Raw genomic sequence first — 25,729 nt, 5'->3', positions numbered from 1 at the left:
TATCCACTCCTGCTGCAGCCTGGTGTCACTCTGGTATTGGAATCCTTTGCAGTACATAGACAACACCTACCTCCTTGCAGCTTCCTGAATCCCTGCAACCCTGATGTGCTTCTTATTCTAAGCTGCACAAGACCAGAGCTTTAGTCAGGTTTTCCAAAATCCCATAGTGTGCAGGAGAGAGGGAGACATTCCAGTGTGTAGCAAACACCTCTGTGCTTAGCACTGCTGACCTTTCCTGTAAGGCCATGCTGAGCTCGAGGTGCAGAAACCCTTTTCATAAAAATGAGATTCAACACATTACAGCTGTTAAGCTTTAATAGCTTTAATTATTTATACATTTACATCTTCTGAAGCCCCTTGCTAGCATTTCCCTCCCCAGTCACTGCTTAGGAAAGAATTCCATGGTTCCAGTTCTGATATGACCATTACCTGGGGAAAAGCTGGGACTGACAGTACCAAATACAAAATGCAAAGCCATACAGAAGTGGCATGTTGTATTGCATACTTCTACTTAAACTTCTGTAGTTATGCTGTTGTCTGCTGGAGCAATGTGTGTGTTCTGAAGTGTGATACGACGGTAGCTGCCTTCAAGGGTATAAAAATAAGCCTTTGGTGTATCAAAGTACATGTGATCACTTCAGCTGAAGTGAGAATGTATAGAGCAAAAGTTAACTTAGGAATTTAACTTCTTTGGTATTAATCAAACAATGTAAATGTCCTTTTTGACTAAGTCATGAAGACTGCTACTGTAAGTACACAGACTAACTTCTAATTAGCCGTTGGTCAGACTTGGCATAGATTGTATGATCAAGTGCTTTATCATTGTACAAAGTAGTTACATGAAACCTTCCTGAGGAAAGCAGGGCTGAATCTCAGACTCATGAGGCAGATGGGGTAGAAGCTGTTGATACCATTCATCCACGGTACTTCCTTGAGGACTGATAGATTGGAGTAACCAAGTACTAACCTGTGTCTTCCTAACAAAACAAAACTGGGGAGGTGTGTCTGTGAAGCTGGCTCATCCTGAGCTATCAGAGCAGCATTTAATCCAAAACTCTACAACCAAGGCTTTACAGAATCTGAGGAGAATGTTGGAGTTCATGCAGAGGCTATCTATCTCCAGCTACCCCTCTGCACTGCTGACAGAGAACTGAAAGTCATTCCTTTGAATGACTGAAAGTCTTCCCTCGGTACTTTAGTAAATCAAAATCTAAATCCTCTTAAAGCCCCTTAGAGTAACTGGCTTTCATTTTGTCCATCATATCCCTCATTGTGTTGCTCAGGCAGTAATCACAACTGCCTAGCATGTGATAAACAACTTGGAAGAGCAGGATGCTTTTTGGTGTGTTTTATGAGGCTTTGTATTTGAATGTTTAAAGGCCTGAACTGCAGGTTTACAGGCAGAAAAGACTTAAGGGGCAAGAGGTGCCTGGCTGTGACACTGGAAGTAACATGACCAGTGTACTTTTGATGCAGGCTGAGCTCTTGGGCAGTTATGTAAATGCTTGCATCAGCATCTTATAGTCTCTGTCACATGGATCAAAAATGGTAAGGGGGTATCAAGAAAAGCTTAACCTAGATGCTGTGTTAAAAATCTAAGGTTCAGTTCACTTTCCCATAATTTTTCCTCCTTTGTTTGTGGAAATAATACAGAATTATATATTTGACAAAAAATATCAAAGCAAATCATAACTGCTGACATGAACTTATTTTTCTATAAGAAAAAAGGGTAAGAAAATTTTATTATAAAAGTAATTTGCCACAAGCAGAATCTGTATACTAGAATTTATAAGAATATGTTGTATTTACCTTTCAATATTCCACCTGAGTATTCTGTCCTCTGTCTGAAGGGGAGAAACTTACACTGTTCATGTAGGTGCAATATCTGAATAAGTCTTGCACTGTAATGGACACCAATACTAACCTTAAACCCTGTGTGCTTAAGGGGATATGCACAATCCAGTGCCTGTCCTGCATATGCAAGAAATGTCAGCGGATCCTGGTGGGGACAGGAGCCTTTGTCCTTAAGAAAGTGAGTACATTCCTTGCTTTTACTTTAGCACATCATGAAAACCGAGCCTTACACTCGTCTGATCCAGCATAAGGTTTGGCACTAGCTTGTGCTCAAGAAAGGAAAGAAAAACCCCTTCCTGCAGAGCAGACAGAAGAATGACAACAGATTTTACTGTAGACGAGTCTACCAGCCTGATCTCAAACAGCAAAGGATGTGCAAGAACACAGTGGTGAAAGCAAGCAGTTCTGGCAAAACCTTTTGTCTTGTCAAACACATTCTCAGTTGAGACTTCCTAAATACCTTCACAGGTGAGAAATATATGCAGGACTCCATTGCCACTCCAGTTTAACCTCAGCTAAAAACAGCACAAAGTTGTAGGGAAAATGAGATCGGAATTAATCTTGTCAGGATGAGGCCATCCTTGGTGTGTACTCCACAAGCCGAGGATAACCACAAAGAACCTAATGTGGTTTATGCTCAGCTTGTGCCTCTGCTGTGCCCTCTGTTAATTTGCTCAATCATCAGAAATTTCCCTGCAAAAGAAGGTAAGTCAAGTCACACTGTGACAAACCTGTCACAAATTCCCTAGCCCAGATGGTCTCTGCAAGAACTGCAGTCAGAAGGGCAGTGTGTTTTCAAAGGCTTGTGTTTTCAGTGCCCTTGTCAAGACAGACACTTGTTAAACAGCTACCTTATGAAGGAAATGAAACAAAAGGATCTTGTACGTGCTGGAGAAGGCTAATAGCAGACTTCCAGGGGAATGATTTTAGCACACATCTTTCTGGTGCTCCTGTAGAATGTGTGCTCAGTTTCCCAATGACCAAGTGCTCTAAGATAAGATTTAAATGCTGCCTTTTTGCTTAGAAAACCACCAAACCAACCTGAATGGCAAAGAACATTCTTTTTCTTACATGTTTACTTTTAAGAATAAAATCTTAAACCCATATACCTTGTAATTTGGGAGAAGAGAATATCACTGTGAGGTTTTTTTCCCTTAACTCACTGGACTCTGAAGTGTGAAAAAATTGCAATAAATGGAGTCTGCCATTTGACTATAATCATTTAGCCTGGTGAGCAGTGCTTGCTCCAATACTAGAGCAGCAAATCCCCCAGTTGTCTGCAACAGCTGAACTGGCAAACCAGCAATTCCATGCTTTTGGCTAGAACTTAGAATGAGTTTATTTTTTGTGTGTATTTTGTGTGTTTATTTTCTGTGTATGTGTAGTAAGTTATTCACCTGTTCTCAGACAGTGGGACAGATCAAAACCACATCCTGAAACAGTAATGTATAGATCTGTCTCCTCACTGCAGCTGCGATACCTTAAGAGGAGTAGTACTGTTAAAGTCTAAGAAAAAAGGACCCTCTTGTTGAGGCAGGAATGTGGTAGGGATAATGTTGTAAACTCCAGCAACTATGTTCTCCAATTCCAAGTAGCAAAATCCACACCTATGATAAAAGAAACTACCTGTTAGAACTAAAATCTGAAGTATGTTTCAAACCTCTTAAGACTTCATTAAGTGAGCATTACCTGTAGTCACCACTGCTCTTTTTCTGAAAGCCATAGGAACCAGGTTCTCCTACTGTCGAGACTGTGTTGAGTTCAAAACCAACGCTGTATTGCCTGCAAGCAACATGACAGACTGTTACTATAGTTATTTGGGTCATCAGGATCACCAGGAAGAGGGCTGTTTATTAAAAACTAGACAACATGACTGGAAGACATCAAAAAGTATTGTCACATTTGTGACAGCAATGTTAAGTCAAACTTGCCATGACATGAATGTAGAATTTGGAGGAAAACAGGACACATTTCAGGTTCAGAAGTACAGTACAGGGAAAATGCCTGCTAGAAGTCTGCCTCCACATTTAAGCAGACTTGGACTAGTTAAACTTCTAGTCACTCAATCCCTTGCCACATGGTGCAGATCCTGGGATGTGATCTGATTGCTGTCAGGGGAATGAATGTCAGTGACCTCAGCAGGATTCTTCATGTTGTACTCTAACTTGGGACAGTTTGTCTACTACCTGTTAACAAACGTGACAGGTGCCACTGCCTCGTCATTCAGACTACCCACATATGACCTACAAATGCAGGACAAAATACATACAGAACCTGCTTAATTAGCCACACACCTTGTCACTCCGTTTCATGACAAAAGCTTCCTCAAAGAGGGGAGGATGGACAGAAAAGCACTGCCATTTGGTGGAGGCACTGCACAGCTTTGCAAAAGATAAAACAGTTGACTGCCTGTCAGGAGATGATACTATTTGGAAGCACTGTATACTGATGGTTTGAAGTAGATCATTAATTTTGCCAAAGGAATTTGACCTGCCTAGGTCTACACTATAGGGCACTGACATCCAATACTTCTGGCTTGCTAGTGGCAGAGTAAATGCACTTTCAGAGTGCATTACTTTCAGAGTAAATTACACAATCAGTAAATGCAACTGATTGAGAGCCTGTAAGGGTTTAGTATCTTGCTTATTAGCTCTACTGTTAAAGGAATTATGATCATAATTAAAGAGGAAGAAAAAATCCTTTGTACCTTCTGTGCAAGGCCTAGCTCTGCTCAGACCCCAAAACTGAGGAGAAAGAAGGCTCCTGCTTTCCTTGTAGGTCAAGGACTTCCTCAGTAGCAAATGTGCAGGTTTAAAATACATTTAAAAGTACTGATGGTGAAGTTAGAAACATAAGCAGTACAAAAGCTAAGCTATATCCTATACCTTGTTTCAGGATTTTCAGGGAGCTTCCTACCCTCCCCACAGACAATACTGATAAAGCTTGTGATGCTGTAGCATGTGATACTCCCCCTGTGTTGATGCACACTTATTGTCTACTAACCTTGGTCCCCGTAGCTCAATTAGTAATGGTCCATTCTTATCCAGCTGGAATTGATAAATGGGGTTATTTTTGTAGGTGTCTCTGAAATTTCCACATCCTCCAGCACTGTGAGTTTTCCACTGCCCATTAACCTGAAAGAAGTCAAAAGCACAAAGAATACTTTGTATGCTGAGGATTTGTATTGCTTATTTACACACACACACAAGACTAGAAGCTCCTCTCGCGTTAGAGGTCACTCACTTTAGTAATTTCTGCTAATTTTTAAAGTGTAAGTGAAAGCCTATGTTAAGAATTCAGAAACTTTCACTGCAGCAGTCCACCCACCTTGGTCAAAGCCTTAGATCATAGAATCAGAGACTGGTTTGGGTTGGAAAGGACCTTAAGATCATCCAGTTCCAACCCCTGCCATGGACAGGGACACCTCACATTAGACCACGTCACCCAAGGCTCTGTCCAACCTGGCCTTGAACACTGCCAGGGATAGAGCGTGTACCACTTCTCTGGGCACCCTGTGCCAGTGCCTTACCACCCTCACAGGGAAGAACTTCTTCCTTATATCTAAGCTGAACTTCCCCTGTTGCAGTTTAAATCCATCACCCCTTGTCCTGTTGTTACAGTCCCTGATGAAGAGTCCCTCTCCAGATCCCTTGGAACTGTACTGTATTTTTCTCAATCTATATTAAATAAGTAATGAGTGACTGTTTCTGACTATGACAAACTGTAGTGAACAAAAGATTGATATTCCCATCTATCCTGTGACAACTGGACTCTGCAGGCTATTTTGTTTGCTCACACACTCCTTTTGCACCAAACAGGAAACAACAGCACTATAGGAAGTCCAACGCTACTTGTGTTGCAACCTTTGCTCTTGAAACCATTGCCTCCAGCCCTGTCCATTCACCTCCATGCACTCTGTTACAGGGGCAAGATAAACAATAAGGACAGATTTCACGAGGACAAAAATACAAAAGGAAAAATGCTGCTCTGACTTTAAGAAAATGGGCCATCTGTTTGCAAGTTCCTCCTGCTAGTCATTAAACTGAAAGGTTAGACTTGCAGGACATGCCAGGCATTCACACAAATTTATAGCCAAGATCTGTTTCTTCTGTTACCTCCCTCCCCTTTCAGTCAAACAAGGAGCAACGTTTCTTTTTAACTCTTGTGATTTAAGTCCTTTGCTCTGTGTCCAAATGCCTCAAACATGGCAAGTTTGGAAGCAAGGGGAATTTCTTCCCTCACCAGGCTACTACCCAGGAACCTAAACCTGCTGCCTGCTGTAGCTTTCCAGGCCTTTTCCACCTCTGCTGCACTCAGGTCTAAGAATCCCCTTGGTGAGCTCCAGAGCCAACCACTCACCTTTAGTATAAGACATCTAACACAACTTGCTGTTACTGGTAAACTGCAGGTTAGTTATCTGCAAGGTAAGTGTGATGACTGCTAAGAAAAGACCACATAAACATTAAGCACAGCTGATTAACTTTTGTATTTAGGCATAAAGGCAGAGCTGGCCCTGGATAAGTTGAACATGCCTTTTATGTGAATACTAGACACACATCTTCAAATAATTAACAGGAGGTTTCCACATACTTTATGCTCTTTTCAAACACACTACAGCATAAAACAAATACCCTGCCTCAGTCTGGTCACCTTCAATGAGGCTTTGACTTCCTAGAGTATTCCACCAAACTAGGCCCAGTTCTTAAGAGCTAAAAAAGACAATGGTTTCGGGACAAACTAAGCAAATCATCTTGTCTTCTTCTCAGGAATTCCTCTAGCCACTGAGTGCTCTCCAGGACAGGCTCACTTCAAGGGGTTGTTCCAGAAATAACAACTGGTATGAAACACAACTCAAGAGCCTAGCTGCAAGCTGACATGTCCCTTCTGACCACACAAAGTAATGTGATCATCTCCTTCAGGCATGAGTCTCCTAGAAAATGGACTGTTCCACCATGGCTCAAACTAGCCTTGTTTCCCTCTTCCCACAGAAATTACTGCTTGGACAGAAAACTTCTGCCTCTAGTAGGATTCCCCAGGGTAGGCACAGAGCTTACAGTTAAGAGCTGCTGCCTTATTCTTTCTTGAGGATAAAATTGCTAATACATGAAAATACATGCAAGTTACTTTATCCTGTGAGCCCTTGGCTATATTTATACTTCAGCTGAAGGTATAACTACAGCACATGATGACAGCTGAAATACAAACAGCAGCTGCCCCCAAAACTGCCTGGGCTTCTGTTTTTTTTTTCTCTTGCTCTGCCTCTGTACTCTCAGGGAGCATTTCTACATGAAACTTGCCACCAGTATATTGCCTTGATCCCATGTGGCACCATAAGTGCTTAGCCCAATGGTTACAGACCTTTGAGACATTTTTGCAAAACTGGGGAACAGTAATATACTGTGATATTACCATCTTAAGTCCATTTGTCACGGGCTTGCTACTGGTGCCTTTGGTTTGTCAGTGCTGGTTTTGTCCCACCATGCCAAGAGTTTTTCCAAGAAAATCATGCAATTCTTTCAAGGGAGGATGAGCAACACTTCTGCAGTGGTTTTACTCTGCAGTAGTACTAGCACAATCAACCTGATCTCTGCAGAGTAACTGTGTATTAGGGTACGGATTGTTATTCTAAAGGTCATTCTATCCTAAAGGCTTTACAGTGCTTCTGCAATGGTGCAGCTGCAACAACACACTCTGCACTGAAGGTAGAATTTATGTACTAAATGCCAGTGGAAGTTAAGCCTCCATCCATCCGAGTGGTGTGAAAGTGAGCCAGCCCAAGGACTTTTATGTTGGTATGAATTATGCTAACAGAACAGCTAACTGGCAAATTGTATGTAACTTAAATAGAGGGTTGGCCTTGTGCTAATGATGCTTTAGATTAAGTTCTCGTTAAGAAGTGTCATTTGTCAGGACATGGCCTAAGCTGGCATTTTTGGGCAGTAGTACAAAAATATATTTAAGCACCTTGTACATTTCAAATATGGAAAAGCCAAACCAGAATTATTATCCAGTGCCCCATAGAAGAAAATATTTCCTTACCCGTTTGGAAATGGTGTAAGGCGTAGGAATCTTGGAAAAGGTGAACTTGCACATGGAATACACCTGTGTTGTAAAAGAAGCAGCTGGTTACATATTCATACAAAATCTTGCACTTCTCATACAAAATCATGACAGGTTAAAATAAAAGAGCAGAATTACCTACTCATCATTTTTAGGTACTTGTTCACTACATGCCTATATTACTCATCAGACAAGTCTGTCTGAAATTCAAAATCCAGGGTAGTCTGGGACTAACAAGACTTAGGTCTGCTTAAAGATCTGCATTTTACTTTTTTCAGTGACAAAAACAGACATCAAGCATTGAACATCACATGACTTGGGAGATACAGAAAAACCCAAATACTGAGTCCAAGAATTCAGGAGAAGCTAAAAAACTTTAAATGTTAATTGGGATATAAAATAGCCTCATTTTGGATATATAGAGAGCCAATGCTTTGCCTGTATAGATGTACATCTTTTATTCTAGGAAATAGAAGTATTTTCCAGCTAGTTTAGTTACTGAAGTTTCATTACTCAAAACATACACACTATGTTATCTTCAATATAAACAAAGAACATTATCAAACACTTCATCCAATGGTTCTGCTCCATCACTCATAGCCTTCCTCCCCAAAATAACACCATCAATCCAGAAGTACATTTTTTTAATCAAACTTACAAATAAAAGATATTTTACAGTTTAGTTGTTTATATTCATTATGAAACTGACAGTACATACCCTGATGGTGTAATGTATAGTGTTTTGTTTTTCATACTGGGACACCACCAAGGTAAACGTATGGGGCCCCGGGGTGGTCAGCTTTATCTTGGTTAGATAATGAGGACTGTTGATCCGAATACCATCAATATATGGAGGAGGAGAAGCTGGAAAAGAGAAGGATGAACACTTTTCTCCAATCAAAAAAATCCCCTAGCTTGGTAAACTTCTCAGCCATTTTATATCAATGAATTTTGCCAGGAAAAAGTCAGGTTGTTGGTATTAAGGTTAGACTGTAAGCAGACCTGAGTGCTCTCAAAAGAGCACAGCCTCAAGATTTGCTCATAAAAAGGACAGGCAAGAGCAACTATCACTGGTACCTTCAACCTTATCAAGAGGTGCATAACACATGACGGGACACAAATTCTACACTTGAAAATACAGCTTAAATCCCACGACCTTCAAGAACTGCTTATCCATCTCCCACCAATGTCACTGCTCGAAGAAGACCTACTGCAGTGATGCTGATATTTCAAGAGAAATATAAGGCATCTTTGATCACTCTTCAAAACTCTGAGGAGTTTGCTCTTTCTCCATTGGTTGGAGAGTTCAGAACGCAAGCTGCCAAATCTCTGGCCACTAGGAAAACAAGAGTTTAAAACATGTTAATCGCTTTAACTAAGTCACACACACTTTCTCTCTTTCTCTCTCCAAATCCTTGTGATCATTATACAGATGTAGTTGATTCGCAGTACCAATGCACATGCACTACTTATGATAAACATCCTAAATATCTGCTTTTACAGTTAGACAATGTAATTTGTTATTTAGCCTCTAGCTGGTTCTTTCCAGACTACTTTTCATTTCAGGGAAGCAGGAACACGTCTAGCAACTACTTCAATAGGCCCAGGATCACATCCTTTTATTTTTTCCACTAAGCAAGATGGGAGAAGGGAAAGGATTACTATAAAACAATAAGCAGCTTAGGAAAGGGAAATCTTCGCCTCACTGCTAAGGGATCAACCTGCTTTGTTCCAGTCTCATTTTAACAGATGGTAAAAATAATACTGCAGCTTGACCAATTGATTTCCATGGAAAAAAAAATTAAACAAGTTTGAGCTTGTGAGATTAGAAGTTTATAAAAGAGTTTGGGTAGTGAGACAAAACATATGCATCATCCAGTTCTTGCTAGTGATCTTGGTGGAAGACTGTCTCTTTCAAACACTACTGAACAATTTCTTCCACTATGCAAGCGTGTTTGGTTGCCCACTTAATGTTTTCAGTAAGTCACACTGTAAAATAAGCACTGCCACAAGTACTAGTAATACCAGAAGCAAGTCTTGGGCTATATGGAGAAGCAGATGCTTTAACAAGATCAGCTCTTGCAAAAATAGATGATGATTTGCTCAGGTCTCAAAGGATGCTTTCTGCAGACAGTTCAGATTCTAGTGGAACTGGTCAGTAGAATACACTGAATAAGATCAGATGAATAATGCAACCCTTACCAACCATTCCAAAGGAATCCCCCCCACAAATACCACTCTTTGATGAAAAAAGCTTTAAAAGCTACTCTCACATTATCTGTTGCTATTACCTGCTGCATATGAGCAGCTACCTGAATGCAACTCTGGTTCTAAAGCAGATCCCTATATGTAAAAGCAACAGGCCAAATCCTACCTGTCTTTGGAAGCACCTTCACTGAAGAAATCCAAGGAATATCTTTTACAGAGATCTCTAACTTGATGTAAATAATAAATAACACACCCCCCCCCCAACATTATTAGCTCTACCTTAAAGTTGTAATCTATCCATTCAACCGGGAATTACTTTTACTTCTTATGTTTCATATCTCCTATCTCTCTTGAAATAAAACACAAACAGCTTTTTCGCAGCTACAAAGCTCCAAAAGCCAAGACCCTTTTTCTCAAGGTGAGTAGAATCTGATGTAGAAGGACCAAGCGTAATACTCATAAAATGTGGACATCTGAATACTTTCCTTAAGCATTCCAGACCTGATAGTCTGACATATGTTGAAGTGTCCAGCTTTACCTCATGAGTCTGCTTAGAAACTTTACTAAGCCAAGTTCACAGAACAATTAACCTTGATTATTTACATTTAATGGAAGCCATAATCCTTTAAATAATGTCAGAAATGGGGGAAATAATTATGCTATCAGATAAACAGAAGCACATCATCTGTTCCCTCTAAACATTAACTACTGCCACTTCCAACATGTACAGCTTGGTTTATTCCTGCAGTGTAGACTGTTGAAGGTGGTCACATATTGACCTAAACAACTGTGTCAGAAGACTGACCTCCTGGGGTAAGGCTTCTAGTTTTAAAGCAAAAAGTGCCTTTTCTCTCCACAAAATCCTTTGCAATTCTTCATTTCCTTCTAACAATCTTCTTGGCAATTAAGGTACACTAACCTGGATAGTAAACTTTTTTGCCATCAGTCTTGTATACAACCATTGTAATGAATTCCCGATTGTGTGCAAAGTCATCCTGTAAGAAAAACACAAATCAAGTAGATTTGTACACTTCTGTGGAACACAAGTAACGCTTCATCAGAATCAAGTACACATTCTATCATCCCCATTGATCACCAGATGGCATGATCCGATATTAGTATTTATTTAGATACCCAATCCAATCTTATTTTAAAACACCTGAAGTAAATAAACCACCACTGATTTCATTTATAACAGTTCAGGCCCCAGGATTCAAAGTTACTTCAGAACCTTTAGAGTGGAATATAATCACTTAGCTCTATTTTTAATCTGGGTCTATTTCAACGGTCTTGACTGTAGGTGGATGTAGCTGCTAGATTTAAACTGTAGACATATAGATAGACATAAATACCTGAACCAGAAACATAAGCAGTGATATGCTAATAACAGAAAGCTATACAGAAAGGCTTACAGAAGATGCTGCAGAACTCACAATACAGGAAAAGAACCCAGCACCTTATCCGTGATGTGCCTGCTGAGCAGGACCCAGACGGCAGCTCCACCTTGTGGACACTGGACCTCTAGCTTGTACTGAGGGTTATTAGCCAGGCTGTAAGCATCCTTCACGGGACCTTGCTTGGCATCCCAAGTACTAGAAGTAATGCAGACACATGATTAGTTGAGTAAGACATTATCTGGTGCTTTAAAAATCAAATCATAGAATGGTTTAGGTCGAGGGGACCTTAAATATCATCTAGTTCCAACCCCTGCAGGGACACCTTCCACTAGACCAGGTTGCTCCAAGCTCCATCCAACCTGGCCTTCAACACTGCCAGGGATCCTACATCTATTCAGAGCTATCTATTATCAGTAACACAGTTACTGAAGGCCAATATTCTACTGGACTCTATTGCAGTGGCTGGACAACACAATCACATCAGAAGCATTACCTTACAACTTTGTTTTATAAATTACTTAGCAATACAAACAGCTTGGCTGCTCAGTATGGTGACTGCAACCCCACAAAGCACAGAAAAAGCCAAACCATTCAGAAGCCTGAGCTACCTGACTATAGTCATGATTGCATACACTGACATTAAATGAAAGAAGACACCTGTGCTTTTGTAACTATAGAAATCCATATATAAGCTATGGTTACTTTCAAAACCTTGCCAAATTTTATTCCTCCAGTTTTTTATTGAGGTAATTTTTAGTGTAAAATTCCACCTGTTTCCTCTTTGGAAGCGTACCTGCATGAGATGATGTTACAGATCTTTGAGATACCCTATTGCAAAATCTGCCTGCTGCCTCATGAACTGTCCGGACAAGGAAAATACAGTGTAGTGTGGCATGCTGGGATCAGAAGTGGATAAAGCCACTTAAGTCAAACTGCCCCCCCCCCTTTTTAAAACTGAACAGCAGGCATAGAAGTCTGCATTAGAAACTAAGCTTCAAATTAGCACCATCATTACTCTGCTTTTTATGGCACCTGCCACTGTGCTAGGCATTTCCCTATACAGAGGTATGACAATCACAATATAAGGAAAGACTAGTAGATGAGCTCTGACATTAGCAAACATGTTATCTAACTTGCTACATCACCACAGTGTATTTTAGAATTAATTTGAACACAAAGATGGAAGGAGCCTTTGCAGATAAGCTCAGTAGTTACACTATGGATGAAGGAGCCTGTGTAGAGCTAACATATGCAGAAACAGCGTGAAAGCAGTGGCAAAGTGCAGTATGAGTAGAAAAATAGAGAAACCTTTGCTTTCTGAAACTGAGGCACACACATCTTCAAACTGGGGGACAAAAACACCGAGTATGATCGATACTAGGTAGGAGACAAGTATCGTGTTCAGGAAAAAACAAACTCGGCAAGGAAGATTACTTATGATAACTGCAACTGGGGAAAAACAGAATTAAACTCCTGACATCAGTGAACACACCCTGTAAAGACAACAAGCACTGCACAACCAACTTACAACTGGCCAAGAAAATGAATTCCAGATAAAAACTAGGTCACTCAAGCACTGTCTGGCCACTTGCTTAAAGAGAGACTGCACAAAAATCTGATTTCTATTCTCCTAGAGAGAGGTGGGAGTCAGAATCTGGTTATACAGCCTTAGGTCCACAGCAACAACACAAAGGTCACTGGAGTTTCAATGATGTTACAGAAGTAGTCAAAAACAAAGCCTGGGCTCACAGTTTAAAGGCATAAAAAGTGAGGCTCAAGAGAGCATGGTTGAAGCTCACCTCTCCAGCTGTAACTAGGAAGAACGGCAGGAAGGAAACACCACATCAGAATATTCAGTGCAATACCGACACAAAAGTTTTCTCTATTTGACCAACCTGTGAATACACGTAGATTCTTTAAAAAGACTTGGGTTCCAACTCAAATAAATAACATCATAGTGCTGGCACAGGTCCTCCCAGGCAATCCAGAAAATGCCTACAAACAACATGCTGTTATTGTTTCCTTACTAGACACCTTGATTTTACTTGCCTCTTTCCAGGCAAATAAATACAGTTTATATAAACCAACATTTCTGTAAAACCTTGTATGTTTCTAAACTTTAACTTACCCCCAAAACAAACATGTTAAACCAAGTTAGTTTCAAAAAGGCAGTCTCCTGACTTTTTGAAGCTGTCAGGACACTTTTCATTCTCAAGCATTCTCAAGCATAATAAGAGGATCTGTTGTATTGAAAGAGACATCACAGATGATTCCAGCCTTGCCTCCTCCTTTTCTAGGTTTCTCATAGAATTTTAAAAACCTAACAAGATTTTAAAAATCATTACATAGCCTAAAAGGTTCCCCCAATTCAACAAGTTACTTCAATACTCATCCAACACAATCAAGTATTCAATCAACATGTGAGTATGTTTGAATGTACTTCTATGATACTTCATCCACCACCTACATGACTTGCTTTGGCAGCCCAAATCTGCTTTATCTTTACAACATTCTCATGTGTTTAATCTAATTATCCATAGCACCTCTAATTGCAACTCCAACCAAGACCACCACCTGCAAGCTGACAGATTCCTGATGAAATGAGCTCTCAAAAAGGTAACAGCCTTGTAATTCAAGTCTGTGACAGAGGCAGCTGCAGATCTTGCAACAATTAAGAAACCCAACCCAAAATAATGAGCTAATCTCCTGTGTCACAAAGCCAGGGCTGCTATTCTTACAATTAAATCAAAAAGTTTTCCTTATACATTTGTATGAATTTTAACAATAAATGTTATAACTTAATGCATTTGGATGCACACTGCTGTCAAAAAATAGAGTGGCGCTTAACAAAAGAGCTCCCTTACAGAGCTACGCAGGTAGCACCTAGGATGCTATAAAAAGAGCTGGTATCTCTTTCTGAATGTACAGAAAGAGCTTCTGCAGAATTTCTGAAGGCCCACCCACCAACAAACCCACACTGACTTTCCAGATGCTACACTGTTGCTCCCCAAGGAAGATGGAACGAGACAATGCTAGGCATCATTCCAATTGTTTTTTCTGGACAGTAACATAGCAGTACCACTGTCTCAAAGACAGGTCTTGATCTACTCTTAAAGCCAGAAATAGAGTGTACATAAAGATTTGGTGTGGATATATTAATGTAATGCAAGGAAAAAAAAAACCCACCACTTACCTCCACTTCATAAACTCAAATACAGGCAAGACTGTATTTAAATACTGATTATAAAAAGCATTTTGACACATATTCACAAATTTTGGAGGCAAAAACCCCAAACCACAAAAGGTCTATTCATGTATTAAAGAGCTGCATTATGCAGCTTATTATCAGAATATTATCTTTGCCCTGACCTCCCCATGCCCAGATACTGAGAGAGCAGCATTTAAGCAAGGAGATAATTTCTTGTCAGTTAATTTGATCTATTTTAAACAGTCCAGATTAAACTTAAACCACAGACAAACCCGAAATTATAGATTTAAATACACAAAGACTTCCTAAACTTTTAAGCTATTTAGTTTTACTCTCCCTCTCCTTGTACTTAAGCATTTCTTTCCACAAAGAACTATATTATCTGAAAAGACAGGGACTTTTTAAGCCTTATTACCATTGTCGATTTTCTGAGCTGTTCTTGGATCAAAGTTCAAGTATTTTTGTAAATCTGGGGTCCAATTTCTTGTGTCATTTTCACTGTATCGTCCTTTCCAACGTAAGTGACTCCAGGGATTTTTCAGCTGAAGAAACCGAAGTCCCTAAAGAAATAAAATTGCTGGATTTATCTTCTCAAGGTAATTTTTATATTTATATTAACATAGAATATGGACTAATCACTCAAGAAAATAGAGCATCATTAAGCTTTCTGGAACTTCCCAATGGAGCTCAAGACAATAAACTATAGCAGCCATCAGAGAAAAAAATCCACAGCTATCCACTGCAGGCAGTTTTCAAACAGGCATCTTTTCAGATGTTTTCACATTGATACCTTATATTCCCTTATATCCAAGACTGCATATGCATGGGTTGGAACTAAACCCCATTTTTCTCCTTCCTCTTCAGACATCACCCCTGTTGCTGTTGTGATAAGGACATCTCCCTTGTGAAATCTGTTCAAAGAGAGGTGAAAAATAGCTTTTAATTTAAAATTAGCTTTTAAAAAAGCTAAAATAAATTAAAATAGCTTTTAATTTAAAATCTTGCAAGTTTCAAACTAACATTTGCCAGATATTGCAATAATACGTTTTTACATTATTAGTGTGACCCTGCTTTATAAAAACTGGAATAACATTTTCATCAGCAGAAACCACTACTGAAAAAGCTTGAGAAAGTGAAACTATTTTCTTTCAGTATTTAAGTATAGGCTTCAAATGAAAAATATATTTTCATACAATTTCATCATTTCATATTTTTATAAATAAAAATCATCATTTATCAACCTGAAGTTCAATCTCTGTCACCTTTTTAAAGACACTCTTCACACATCTGAAGATCACTACTGCAGTTTTGAAAGACTTCTGCTGCTCCTCCAGGAGATTACTGGGGTATAATAACCAAGGTCTTGTGATATGATTAGAAATACTATACTATATCCACTTGCTAAGGACAGCAGATCAATGCCAAAGATCTGAAGAACTCTGGGGGAACACAGAATGCATGTCCTTCTACTTTTTGAACACTTCTAGCTTGTATATTGGTTCCAAGCTGCTCTTCTCTGACTCTATATCCTATTTTCTTCATCAAGAAATGGCTACTACTCTTTTTCTTCAAATGGAAAGAGGAAAAATCACCTCAAATAAAATTCCACAATATTTCACTCTTCTGTTCTATCAATCAAAACCACCAGTATCTCAAATCTTCTTCCAGAAAGCAACGTGGAGGCCTTATAAAGCACAATCTGCAGCAGTACCAAAATGCTATTAAGGATCTGTGGTGACTGTACTGCTTTCAGAGTGGTAACACAGCTACTAAACAGCAAGCATTTTAAGTACTTAGGAAATGAAAAACTTCTACCTCTGATGAAGTATTCTGAAAGTACTATCTTGATTGAAAGCTTGATTGTCAGAGTGCATAGCAATTCTTTCAGGTATCCAACCAGTCAGTGCATGGAGATCAATATTCTGAAACGCAAACATTCAAAAGAAATCAGGGCAGATGATCCACCTATAAGCATATGATGTCTGTACACAGGTTATAAAAACGTCTTGAAAGAAATCAAGTATACACAAGTTACAGTATAGCTCTACACATTAAAGGCTCAAGATTAAGACTATATAAAACAAAGAAAACCTTATCTGATGAGGTTAGGACAAAAGCTGGAAAGTAACCTAAGTGAACTAATGAAAAACTAATTTCAGAGCAATGGAAGAAGCATAAGAGAATGATCTATTGTGCTCAATTCTATGATGTGTTTTACTGAATTGATTCGGAGACTTTTTAAAGCACAGTCTCAGAAACCATCTGCAACTTTGCTATTGCACCTGCATTTGAAGTTTCTTAAGTTTTACTTCTAAGGCTCAGGGTTGGGTTTTTATCCTTTTTGGTAAAGCTGACACTGACATGTATTTCCATAAAAGGCCACTTTAATCTCCCCATTTTATCTCCCTGAAATATTGATTATTCCCTTTTCTTTCGCTTTGTACTCCTCAAAGCAAAAGGAGAAACTATAAATGCTTAAAGTGTTAATAACCAGCACTGGTGAGTAGGAACCTGAGGAATTACAAGTACACCACAGCCTGATTATACAAGGAAGCTATAATACAGTCGAAAAAGGGCAGGAAGGGTGGAGATTAAATGTCAGAAGTCAAGCTGTTCTTCCAGATAGCAAGTTATAGGACAATAATGAGAATAATAAGATTATTAACAATAAGACTCTGTCCTCCAAAATAAAGCAGCCTAACACTGACATAAAACATAAAAATGTATGACAAGTTTACCCCTTATACAAAGCCACACTTGCCTCCATTATCATTTTTCAAAAGACAATGATTACCTAGTATATCCTCCAAGAATGTAATTATTAAGACATCAACTAGAATGTGGACAGCACCATGAAATAAAAATATAGTGTTAAAATTTTAAGCAATTTTAAATTAAAATCAGAAATCCTTCCTAAGTGACAGATGAATATTATGTGGGCTGCCCATTTCAGTAACCTGTCCTTTGGAAGAATAGTTTGCATGTCATTTTAGCTGCAGTACAATGACTATTTCTTTAGGAACCACATTATAGGAACCCAACACATATTTCTGTAAAGGAGTGTAAATCTGATAAACAAACTTGCACAGATCAAAGTACTTGCTCCCTCTATATATATATATGTACTAAATGACTAGCCTCTTCCTTTCCTAACCAACTGCCCTATCTACTGAATGACAGTTAGAAACCAAAATCAGCAATACCGAAACAGGCAAAAAATAATTACTTCACCCAACACAGTCATCTAGATTATACAAATACATGTCCTTCCCAACCATAACCATGAAACAGTAGAGCTAGGCATATTTGTGAAAGAAAGAAAAAGAAAAAAACAAGAAAATGTGAAACCAAATACTTGCCTCCCCAAGCAATTTACTTTGAATTCACTAGAAACAAAATTATTTGACCCAAGATTATCCAAGAGGAATTTTTTGCCTTTTAGAAATAATCACATACTTACAGAATTTGATCCAGGAAAATCATATCCTCCCATGACCTTCATGTAAGCCTTTTCTATTAATGATACCCATAATTCATTCTTATTGTTAGAATAAGAGCAGAGAAGTTCTCCACTATGATCAACAGGTAACTGGTCATCTATGATTACCTGTGGGAAATAAAGGAAAAATGATCATAATGCCAATAAAGTATTTTGGAAGTATTTTAAGAAATAAGCCCAAACTTACATAAATATACAGCTTTTCAGACACAACCAGCCCCGACCATCATTCTCGCATATGGAAACCTCTAACAATCCTGCAATGGTTTGCCCAAGTGAACAAGAAATTCTATTCCAGGTCTATAGGTGACCTGTGATAACATGCCTTGCTTTCTCCTATGTAAAATGGGGATGAAGACAGTACTCTCTTGTACAATATTGAATACCTATTGTATTCAGTGAAAGGTAGCCACAGAAATATTCAGTGTAATTACCAGAATAAAAGTCTCCCCAAACCATTTACCTTTCTAGGTACACCATTGATATGAAGCTTTACCATGTATTTGCCACATGGATTATATTCTGGTTCTCCTTTCTTATTCTGAGGGTAAATGATACTGTTAAAGAGAAAAAAAAAAGAAATTATGACATAAATATCTTGGCTGCACACACACTGATAACAGAAATGGGATTAACACAGTCTATTTCTAGAATTTACATTCAACATACATATGGTAGAGCAACTTTAATTCAGTAAATACAACAAAGATGTTTAAACAGGTCTTACTTTTCAGGCCTTGCTCTTGCTGCAGTTCTCTGCTTAATATAGCAATAAAGAGAATATAAGTAACCTAATTGTTTCTCCACCAGAAGCAAGGCAAACAAATTTACCTTACTATTAAACAAATGCTATTTATTCATCTGTAGTATAAATACGGTATTTGCCTGAATGACAAGTCAAACATTTGAAGAAGGAGAATTCAGCACAGAACTCATTGCTCTCAAAAAAGAACAAGTTCAGTTCTGATGAGTATAGGTTAAACCAAAAAATACCACGAACAGTGTTTACACACTGGTCTGGCAACAGGCTCTTGGCAGTGGCAAAAGCCATGCCCAATTTATCACAGGATGCCAGTCAAGTGGAACTGAGACAGCGCTGTTAACATTAATTCTACAGTGAGATGCTATGCCTGTTGCACAGCAGCTGGCACAGCAAAGTAGGAAAATTTGCATTATATAAAGCATTAGAAAGTAAAATTTCTATTAAAACCCCAACAAAACCTTCCAAACTATTTAAAACTCCTCCAAGCACATCCAAAGTTAAACTCCAGTGTCTGCATACGTATCTCTATAAAGCTGGCCTCCCTCTCAGAAGTGCTGAAGCCACAAGTCCCAAGGAGATGAAAGTGAAAAAAGTGCTGGTTTTTACTGTGTCCAGCTGCAACTGTCATACATACTGCAGAAGCTTGGCAGTTATTAAGTCTGAAAGGATCTTAGAAAGCAACAGCTACTTACCTTGTGATCAATTTTTTGTTGTATCTTCTTTCATATGCTGCACTGATAGCTAGTGATGCCACAAAAGAGCAATCTGACACGATTGTCTATAAAGAAAAGAAAGCCAGTGAGGACATTTACTAATAACTTAGATACTGAAAAACAAATGGGATGTGTGGAGGGAAGGAAAATCATCAGTTAATTTTTCCCTTCAAATGGGAAAGATTTCAACCAAGAGAAGCAAAGTTACTCCTAAAAAGACAGGAAATGTATGCTTGCTCAACACAAGGTCCCTACAGAGCAAACCAGTTAGAATTACTAGTGAGAATCGGAGACAAGCGCAGATACTTCAGCATTCACTCACACTTCCTCCCCCCTACCCAAAACGAACTGCATAATATAAACCATATCCAATGGCATATTCTACTGTTGATTCCAGTGTAGCTTGGGCCATCTGCAACTCCACACAGCAAGATGCTCCCATGATTCTCAATAGGTCACCCTGCTTCCTGTCTAATAAAAACTTAATAATTGCACTCATTATTTTTTTCCATGCAGTAAATTAAATGAACAATTTGCTGCAGAGTAACCTTACCTTTCTTCCTAACCACTATTTCTGGAAAATAGGATTTTCTGCTGGAATTAAGATTTTGATTTTCATTGTGTGCTAACACAGCTGTTTATTCTCATGGCTAGAAAATGCATGGAATCTTAAGTGATACTAGTTATTTAATCTCATGAGAACCATGGAAAGCACTCCCACATTTGGGGATACTTTTTTGAACAAGAAGGTCCCCTGCAATACACTGCTAGCAGCACACTTTTCTCTTTAGGAACAACTTACCTGCTTTATGCTGAAACTTGATACAGTATAAATCATCGTGGGGTTATTTGTTATATCATCTGGTCGCACCCACTTAGCAAACATTGCTTTCTGTTTGGGGGATAATGGTAGCTTCCCACATTTATCACTAGATTTAAGAGAGAAAAAGAGTAGAAATAAGTCAGTAGTAGAAATAAATCAGCAGTTTAGAAAAGCTTTTCATGTTATGCCTAGTCTTGTATATGTCTGATAGATGGTGCAAAATATGTGCAGAACAATTACACAGTTTTATATACAGAGCTGTAAAACAAATTCAAAGAACACTACTTCAAAGTTTGTGATTTTTAGAGAGAAAAAGCAAAAATATTAAAACCATGAAATGCAACCCAAGAACTTCCTTCATACAGGAGAACTGGATTCCAAAAAGCTATCTACAATAGCAGAAACTCAAATTCTTCACTTTATTTCAGTATGATAAACTAATAATAAAAAGTTTCTTTAGTTCTAAATACCAAGGCTTATCTGTTTGACAAGCCATTAGTGGAAAAAAAAAAAAGCCACAAACTAAACTAACCCAAACCCAAAAACCAACCCCAGTGTTTTTGTATACTATAGCTATGGAATCTTAACATATTATTATTGCTCATGAATGAAGGTCTAACAGTTACATAGCACTCTTCCTCAGAACAGTCCTTTTATAGAGGAATTTTCGATCACTTTCATTTTACAGGTAACTGAGAGGGAGGGAGCTAAACTCATTAGGAAGCAGCAGAAACAGGAAACTGACCCAAACTGGTGGTCCAGCCTAATATTCTAAAAAGCCAAATAAAATATTGTCCTTCTGGGCTTGGAGATACAACTGCAAAAAACAGTGCACAACTGGATCAGCTTATGTTGAAATTTTACAATCAGACTAGAAGAAGGAAGTGGTAGTATTTAAATCTCTCTCCCTGAATTATGCTTAAAAGCCTATCCAAACCATTTTAAACTCTGGAAAACAAAACATAGAAACACCAAATATGGGAAAGCTTTGGAAATAAAAACAAAAGTAAAGTTCAGTAATTGAATCACACTTACGAAAATGGCATAGGGAAGGCAAAACGTTCCCTCAGATCAACGCTCATGAAAGGTACATATTCAATGCCATTAATTTTTGAAGTCTTCCTGTAATTCAAAAGAAAAAAGAAGTTACAAACATGTCTATGTTCTTTCAAACACTGAGTTCCAGAATGTAACAACAAACTTAGGTTTTTAAAAACAAACAAGACACAGTGCCTGTGAAAATACCTGTTAAAAATGAAACCACCATTATATTTATTTGGGTTTGAAACGCGCAGTACTTGACGACTCAGCACTAATCCTGCATGTACATATCTGCAGACAAGTCTCCATGCCAGGATAAAAATGATTATGAGCCACAAACCTCTTGCTACTTTTAGAAGTCACATTTAAAACTACATTTGCCTAAATGGAATTTCTCAAGTCATTTAGGCCTCTCATTAAAGAGAGTTTTAGAGTAAGTTGACAGCAATTAATAATTAGCAACACCAGATTTGGGGCAGTTATTCTGGAATACTTTGTCAAACAACAACAAAAATACTGCACACTTTTATCAATACATTTTTTACTAAAATGCACAGAACACCTTCTAAAAAATGAGGATCATATTTAAACATGAATGTAATTTCAGTTTCAAACAAAGAATTAACTGAAAACAGCTATGCAAAATATTTTCAAATCAAATCACAGAATCACAGAATGGTTTGGGCCAGAAAGGACCTTAAGATCATCCAGTTCCAACCCCCTCCCACAAAAGCCACTAATTACATCACCATAAATAATAAATCCATTTATTAATGTGTAGATAATACCAAAAATGAGGCAAGAACTGGGTTTCCAACCTTCTGCTTATAACCTCGTGCTACAGGGTAAGATGCACAAAGGATGTGAGCACAAATGATGAAATTTGGAAAAACTTGTCTCCAACTTACCTCAGCACTTCAATCTCCTCTGCAGTGTATCTCTGACCTTGAGGTTCACTAGCCTGCACTGCTCTGATTGTCTGTGGTTTATCATTTAAAGAAAAATCAGGTCCCAGTGGAAAGAATGTTCTGACTGGATGATTTGGTTTAGCTGCAGTTGACTTCTTCTGAGATGACTTTGACGTAGATTCCTTCAGTGCCTCTGCTCTAAAGCAAATAAAAATTGTTTACAATGACAGAAAAGCAGTTATGGTTCAATAATTGATTTGCTTGGTTCATGTTCCCACATATGTTAAATGGAATGAACAAATGCCAAGTTGGCCTCCACCACTTTTCTAAGAAAAGAAATCAATTTCTGATGCCAGTATTACTGCATGTTCCAGAGTAAATTAAAATATAGCCTTTCCAACTCATATATAAACTACTTGTGGCAGAACTCACTAGATTTTTATTGCTGTCATGGTTACCTCAGCACCACACAGACACTCGCTCCCCCACCCACTTTTCCCCTTGCCACAGGTGGGATGGGGAAGAGAATCAAGAGAATGAAAAACCCACAGGTTGAGATAAGAACCGTTTAATAACTGAACTACGGTATAACACTACTAATAGTGGTAATAAGGGAAATAACAAGGGGTAAGAATATAAAACCAAAAGGAAAAAGGCAAAAAGAACAATAAACTCAAGTGATGCACAACTGCTCACCACTTGCTGACTGATACCCAGCCCAACATGAGCAGTGATTCATCCGTTCTGGGTAACTGCCCCCAGTTTCTATAGTGGGCACGACATGCTGTGGCACAGAATACCCCTTTGGCTAGTCTGGGTCTGATGTCCTGTCTCTGCTTCCTCCTGGCTTCCCGTGCCCCTCCTCATTGGCTGAGCATGAGAGACTGAAAATTCCTTGATCACAGTAATTGCTACTGAGCAACAACTAAAACCTTGGTGTGTTACCAGCGTTATTCTCAGACTAGTGCCAAAACACAGCACTATACCAGCTACCAGGGAAGAAAATTAACTCCATCACAGCCAAAACCAGAACAGTTGCCTTTAAATTATGTTAATAGGAGAATTGGTGTAGGTGTTCTGAGCTTCCAGGTAATGAACGGGGCCACTGAAACACAGGCAGAGAAAACTGATATGCATCCCCTCATACCTTCAGTATTTGATTTGTCTAACAGCTACAAAAGCAGAAAAAAACCCACTAGCATTCTCACAACCCAGCATTTCAATGGCTTGAAGGCTGTGTATTCAGAAGCTATGTTTGCTGCTGTTGCATTAAGCTGATAGATAGTCACATACATGCAAAAAGTTTTGTTTGTTTCTTAACACAGACTGAGAATGCTAAAAATGAGCTTATGCTGAAATGTAGCCCAACACAGTCCATTATTCAGCACCAAACAGCTGATTTGAAAAGAATTAAGAGTGAACTTATGCTCGTGTAATTCATTTCAGATATAGACTCCACTTCACTATACCTACACTACAATTAGATTCCTACCATCAAGATAGGCATGTCCCAGTTTCCAAACTGTCTTCCTGATGAAGGGACATTGACACCCTATCCGTTTCTCTGTGTTTCACACAGAATGTGAAACACATCTCTGTGTTTCAGCATTTTTATAAAAGCCAATAATTGTAGTAGAGTACTCCAACTTATATCTCTGAATACTGAAGTAGTGGATTGGTACCAACAAATACACAGTCCTTTCCTAATTCTGTGTGCCCCAATATTCCCACAGGGCTGGCACAAGAGCTGCTGTAGTCAGTGGCATAGCAGCTGGCAGCTATCTGCAAGGAGATCTCTACAGGAGCAAACTTTACTCAAAATCCATAGTTTGCAGTACAGAATAGACATGCTAGATTGAGAATCCAACCCATAGAGCACATTTAGACCTGACAGCAAGTATCTTCACTAACATTAGCAGTACTCACCTATCCAGTGCTTGTCGAGCCAGCTGTTTCAGCTTGGACTGGAGGCCTGCTTCTGAAGTTTCAGTAGCCTTAAATACAAAATAAAAGGAAAAACCTACATATCCAAAAAACCCAGCAGTTTTATAAGCTCAGTTTGTAAAATTCCACACTTACAGGTTGCAGCAAAGAGCAACTAGTTATTTTTTCCAATTCTCTTTTGAGATGAGCAAATGTGTTGGGTTTTTTTTGGTTTGGTTTTTTTTTTTTTTTTTTTATATCTTAGTATAAAAAGCATCCTAAGTGAGCAAATGTAATTTTGCTGTTCTAAGTAAGCGTTTCTAGACCATAAATGGTATTTAAAATTCTTCAGCATGGGAAACACTGTACACAACAACAATTCTCCAGAAGAATTAACTATATTAAAACATTATGAGCAGAAAGAAGACAAAAACAAATGTTATCCATACTACTGAGCTTAAATGTGTTCCAATCCTTTTCCCAAATTAGTCAAAAATAAGCATGGTAACTTAGGAAAAAAAAATCTGAACATTTACTTTCAAACAAACAATTTTACTTTAAAATACAAACAAACAAGACAGATGTGCAAGAACAAGATTTTTAACCTGCAAGCAAAGGCATAAAATAATCTATGAGAGGGCACTAAAATAGGTATCAAGAGTCCTAACTTCTCAGTTAGGAGGTCAGCTATGACAGTTTATGCTTTTGTTTTCCTTACAGATGAAGCATGGCTACTGCAGCTAAAGAATCTGCAAGAGGCACAGCATGAGGTGTCCCTTCTCCTCTAACATCCACAAGCAGGTTTCAAGTTCTAGACTTGTGCCTTTGCAGATTCTACTGAGTCAGCTAGGTCAACTGAGGAAACGGAAGGCAAGCTAGTTTCACATCAAGAAACAAAACTAGAAACACCCTTTATAAGCAAATATTTTCATTTGCAATTAAATTACACTCCAGAGTTCCTGGTTAGAAAGGACTTTGAAAGATGTATGAAGATAAGCAGGAACACCAGCACACTTATCTAGGAGTCAGCCATAGAAGAGGAGGAATGGCTGCTCTCCAAGTACTTCAAGAGTAAGGAAGAACTAAATCTCTCCACCTGAAATACTGAGGAGAAAGAAGTAAAGCTTCAAGATAGCAGAGTTCCTTCAGTCTTCTTTCATCCTGGGAAGAAGGTGGTACTTTCTGACCACCCTGAGGGACAAAGCCTACAGTCATTTCAGCCAATTCATATGCTAGTCAAGATTAAAAGAAACTTCACCAGTATCTCTACTTAATGAAATACGTGATAAAGGCAGTTGTTAACATGAGATAATTTCAGACTAACTTCAGTAT

At 38.6% G+C, this 25,729-nt stretch overlaps 1 protein-coding gene across 5 annotated transcripts in view; it reads right to left on the bottom strand.

The window, feature by feature from the left end:
• Positions 1–3,260: 3,260 nt before the first annotated feature.
• The window catches only part of CAPN7 (calpain 7), a 32,028-nt gene continuing 9,559 nt past the window's right edge, over positions 3,261–25,729 (bottom strand). For 3 of the 5 annotated variants that reach the window (XM_062617209.1, XM_062617211.1, XM_062617213.1), the window contains 18 exons: positions 24,401–24,468; positions 22,475–22,672; positions 21,561–21,647; positions 20,505–20,631; positions 19,682–19,767; positions 18,690–18,783; positions 18,188–18,334; positions 16,543–16,649; positions 15,518–15,638; positions 15,143–15,287; positions 13,415–13,514; positions 11,579–11,714; positions 11,042–11,117; positions 8,633–8,778; positions 7,894–7,956; positions 4,858–4,988; positions 3,544–3,636; positions 3,261–3,461 (listed from right to left, as the gene is read on the bottom strand). In XM_062617209.1, the coding sequence (XP_062473193.1) occupies positions 3,317–3,461; positions 3,544–3,636; positions 4,858–4,988; positions 7,894–7,956; positions 8,633–8,778; positions 11,042–11,117; positions 11,579–11,714; positions 13,415–13,514; positions 15,143–15,287; positions 15,518–15,638; positions 16,543–16,649; positions 18,188–18,334; positions 18,690–18,783; positions 19,682–19,767; positions 20,505–20,631; positions 21,561–21,647; positions 22,475–22,672; positions 24,401–24,468 (2,070 nt within the window). In that variant the 3' untranslated portion in view covers positions 3,261–3,316. The remainder of the gene's footprint in view (positions 3,462–3,543; positions 3,637–4,857; positions 4,989–7,893; positions 7,957–8,632; positions 8,779–11,041; positions 11,118–11,578; positions 11,715–13,414; positions 13,515–15,142; positions 15,288–15,517; positions 15,639–16,542; positions 16,650–18,187; positions 18,335–18,689; positions 18,784–19,681; positions 19,768–20,504; positions 20,632–21,560; positions 21,648–22,474; positions 22,673–24,400; positions 24,469–25,729) is intronic. The other 2 variants (XM_062617214.1, XM_062617212.1) reach the window with 2 other exon arrangements.

The sequence above is a fragment of the Pezoporus occidentalis genome, unplaced genomic scaffold (assembly GCF_034315485.1).
Source record: "Pezoporus occidentalis ecotype Australia unplaced genomic scaffold, CSIRO_AGI_Poc_V1 ctg193, whole genome shotgun sequence".
NCBI lineage: Eukaryota > Metazoa > Chordata > Aves > Psittaciformes > Psittacidae > Pezoporus > Pezoporus occidentalis.
This window is presented reverse-complemented; position numbering and strand designations above follow the sequence as displayed.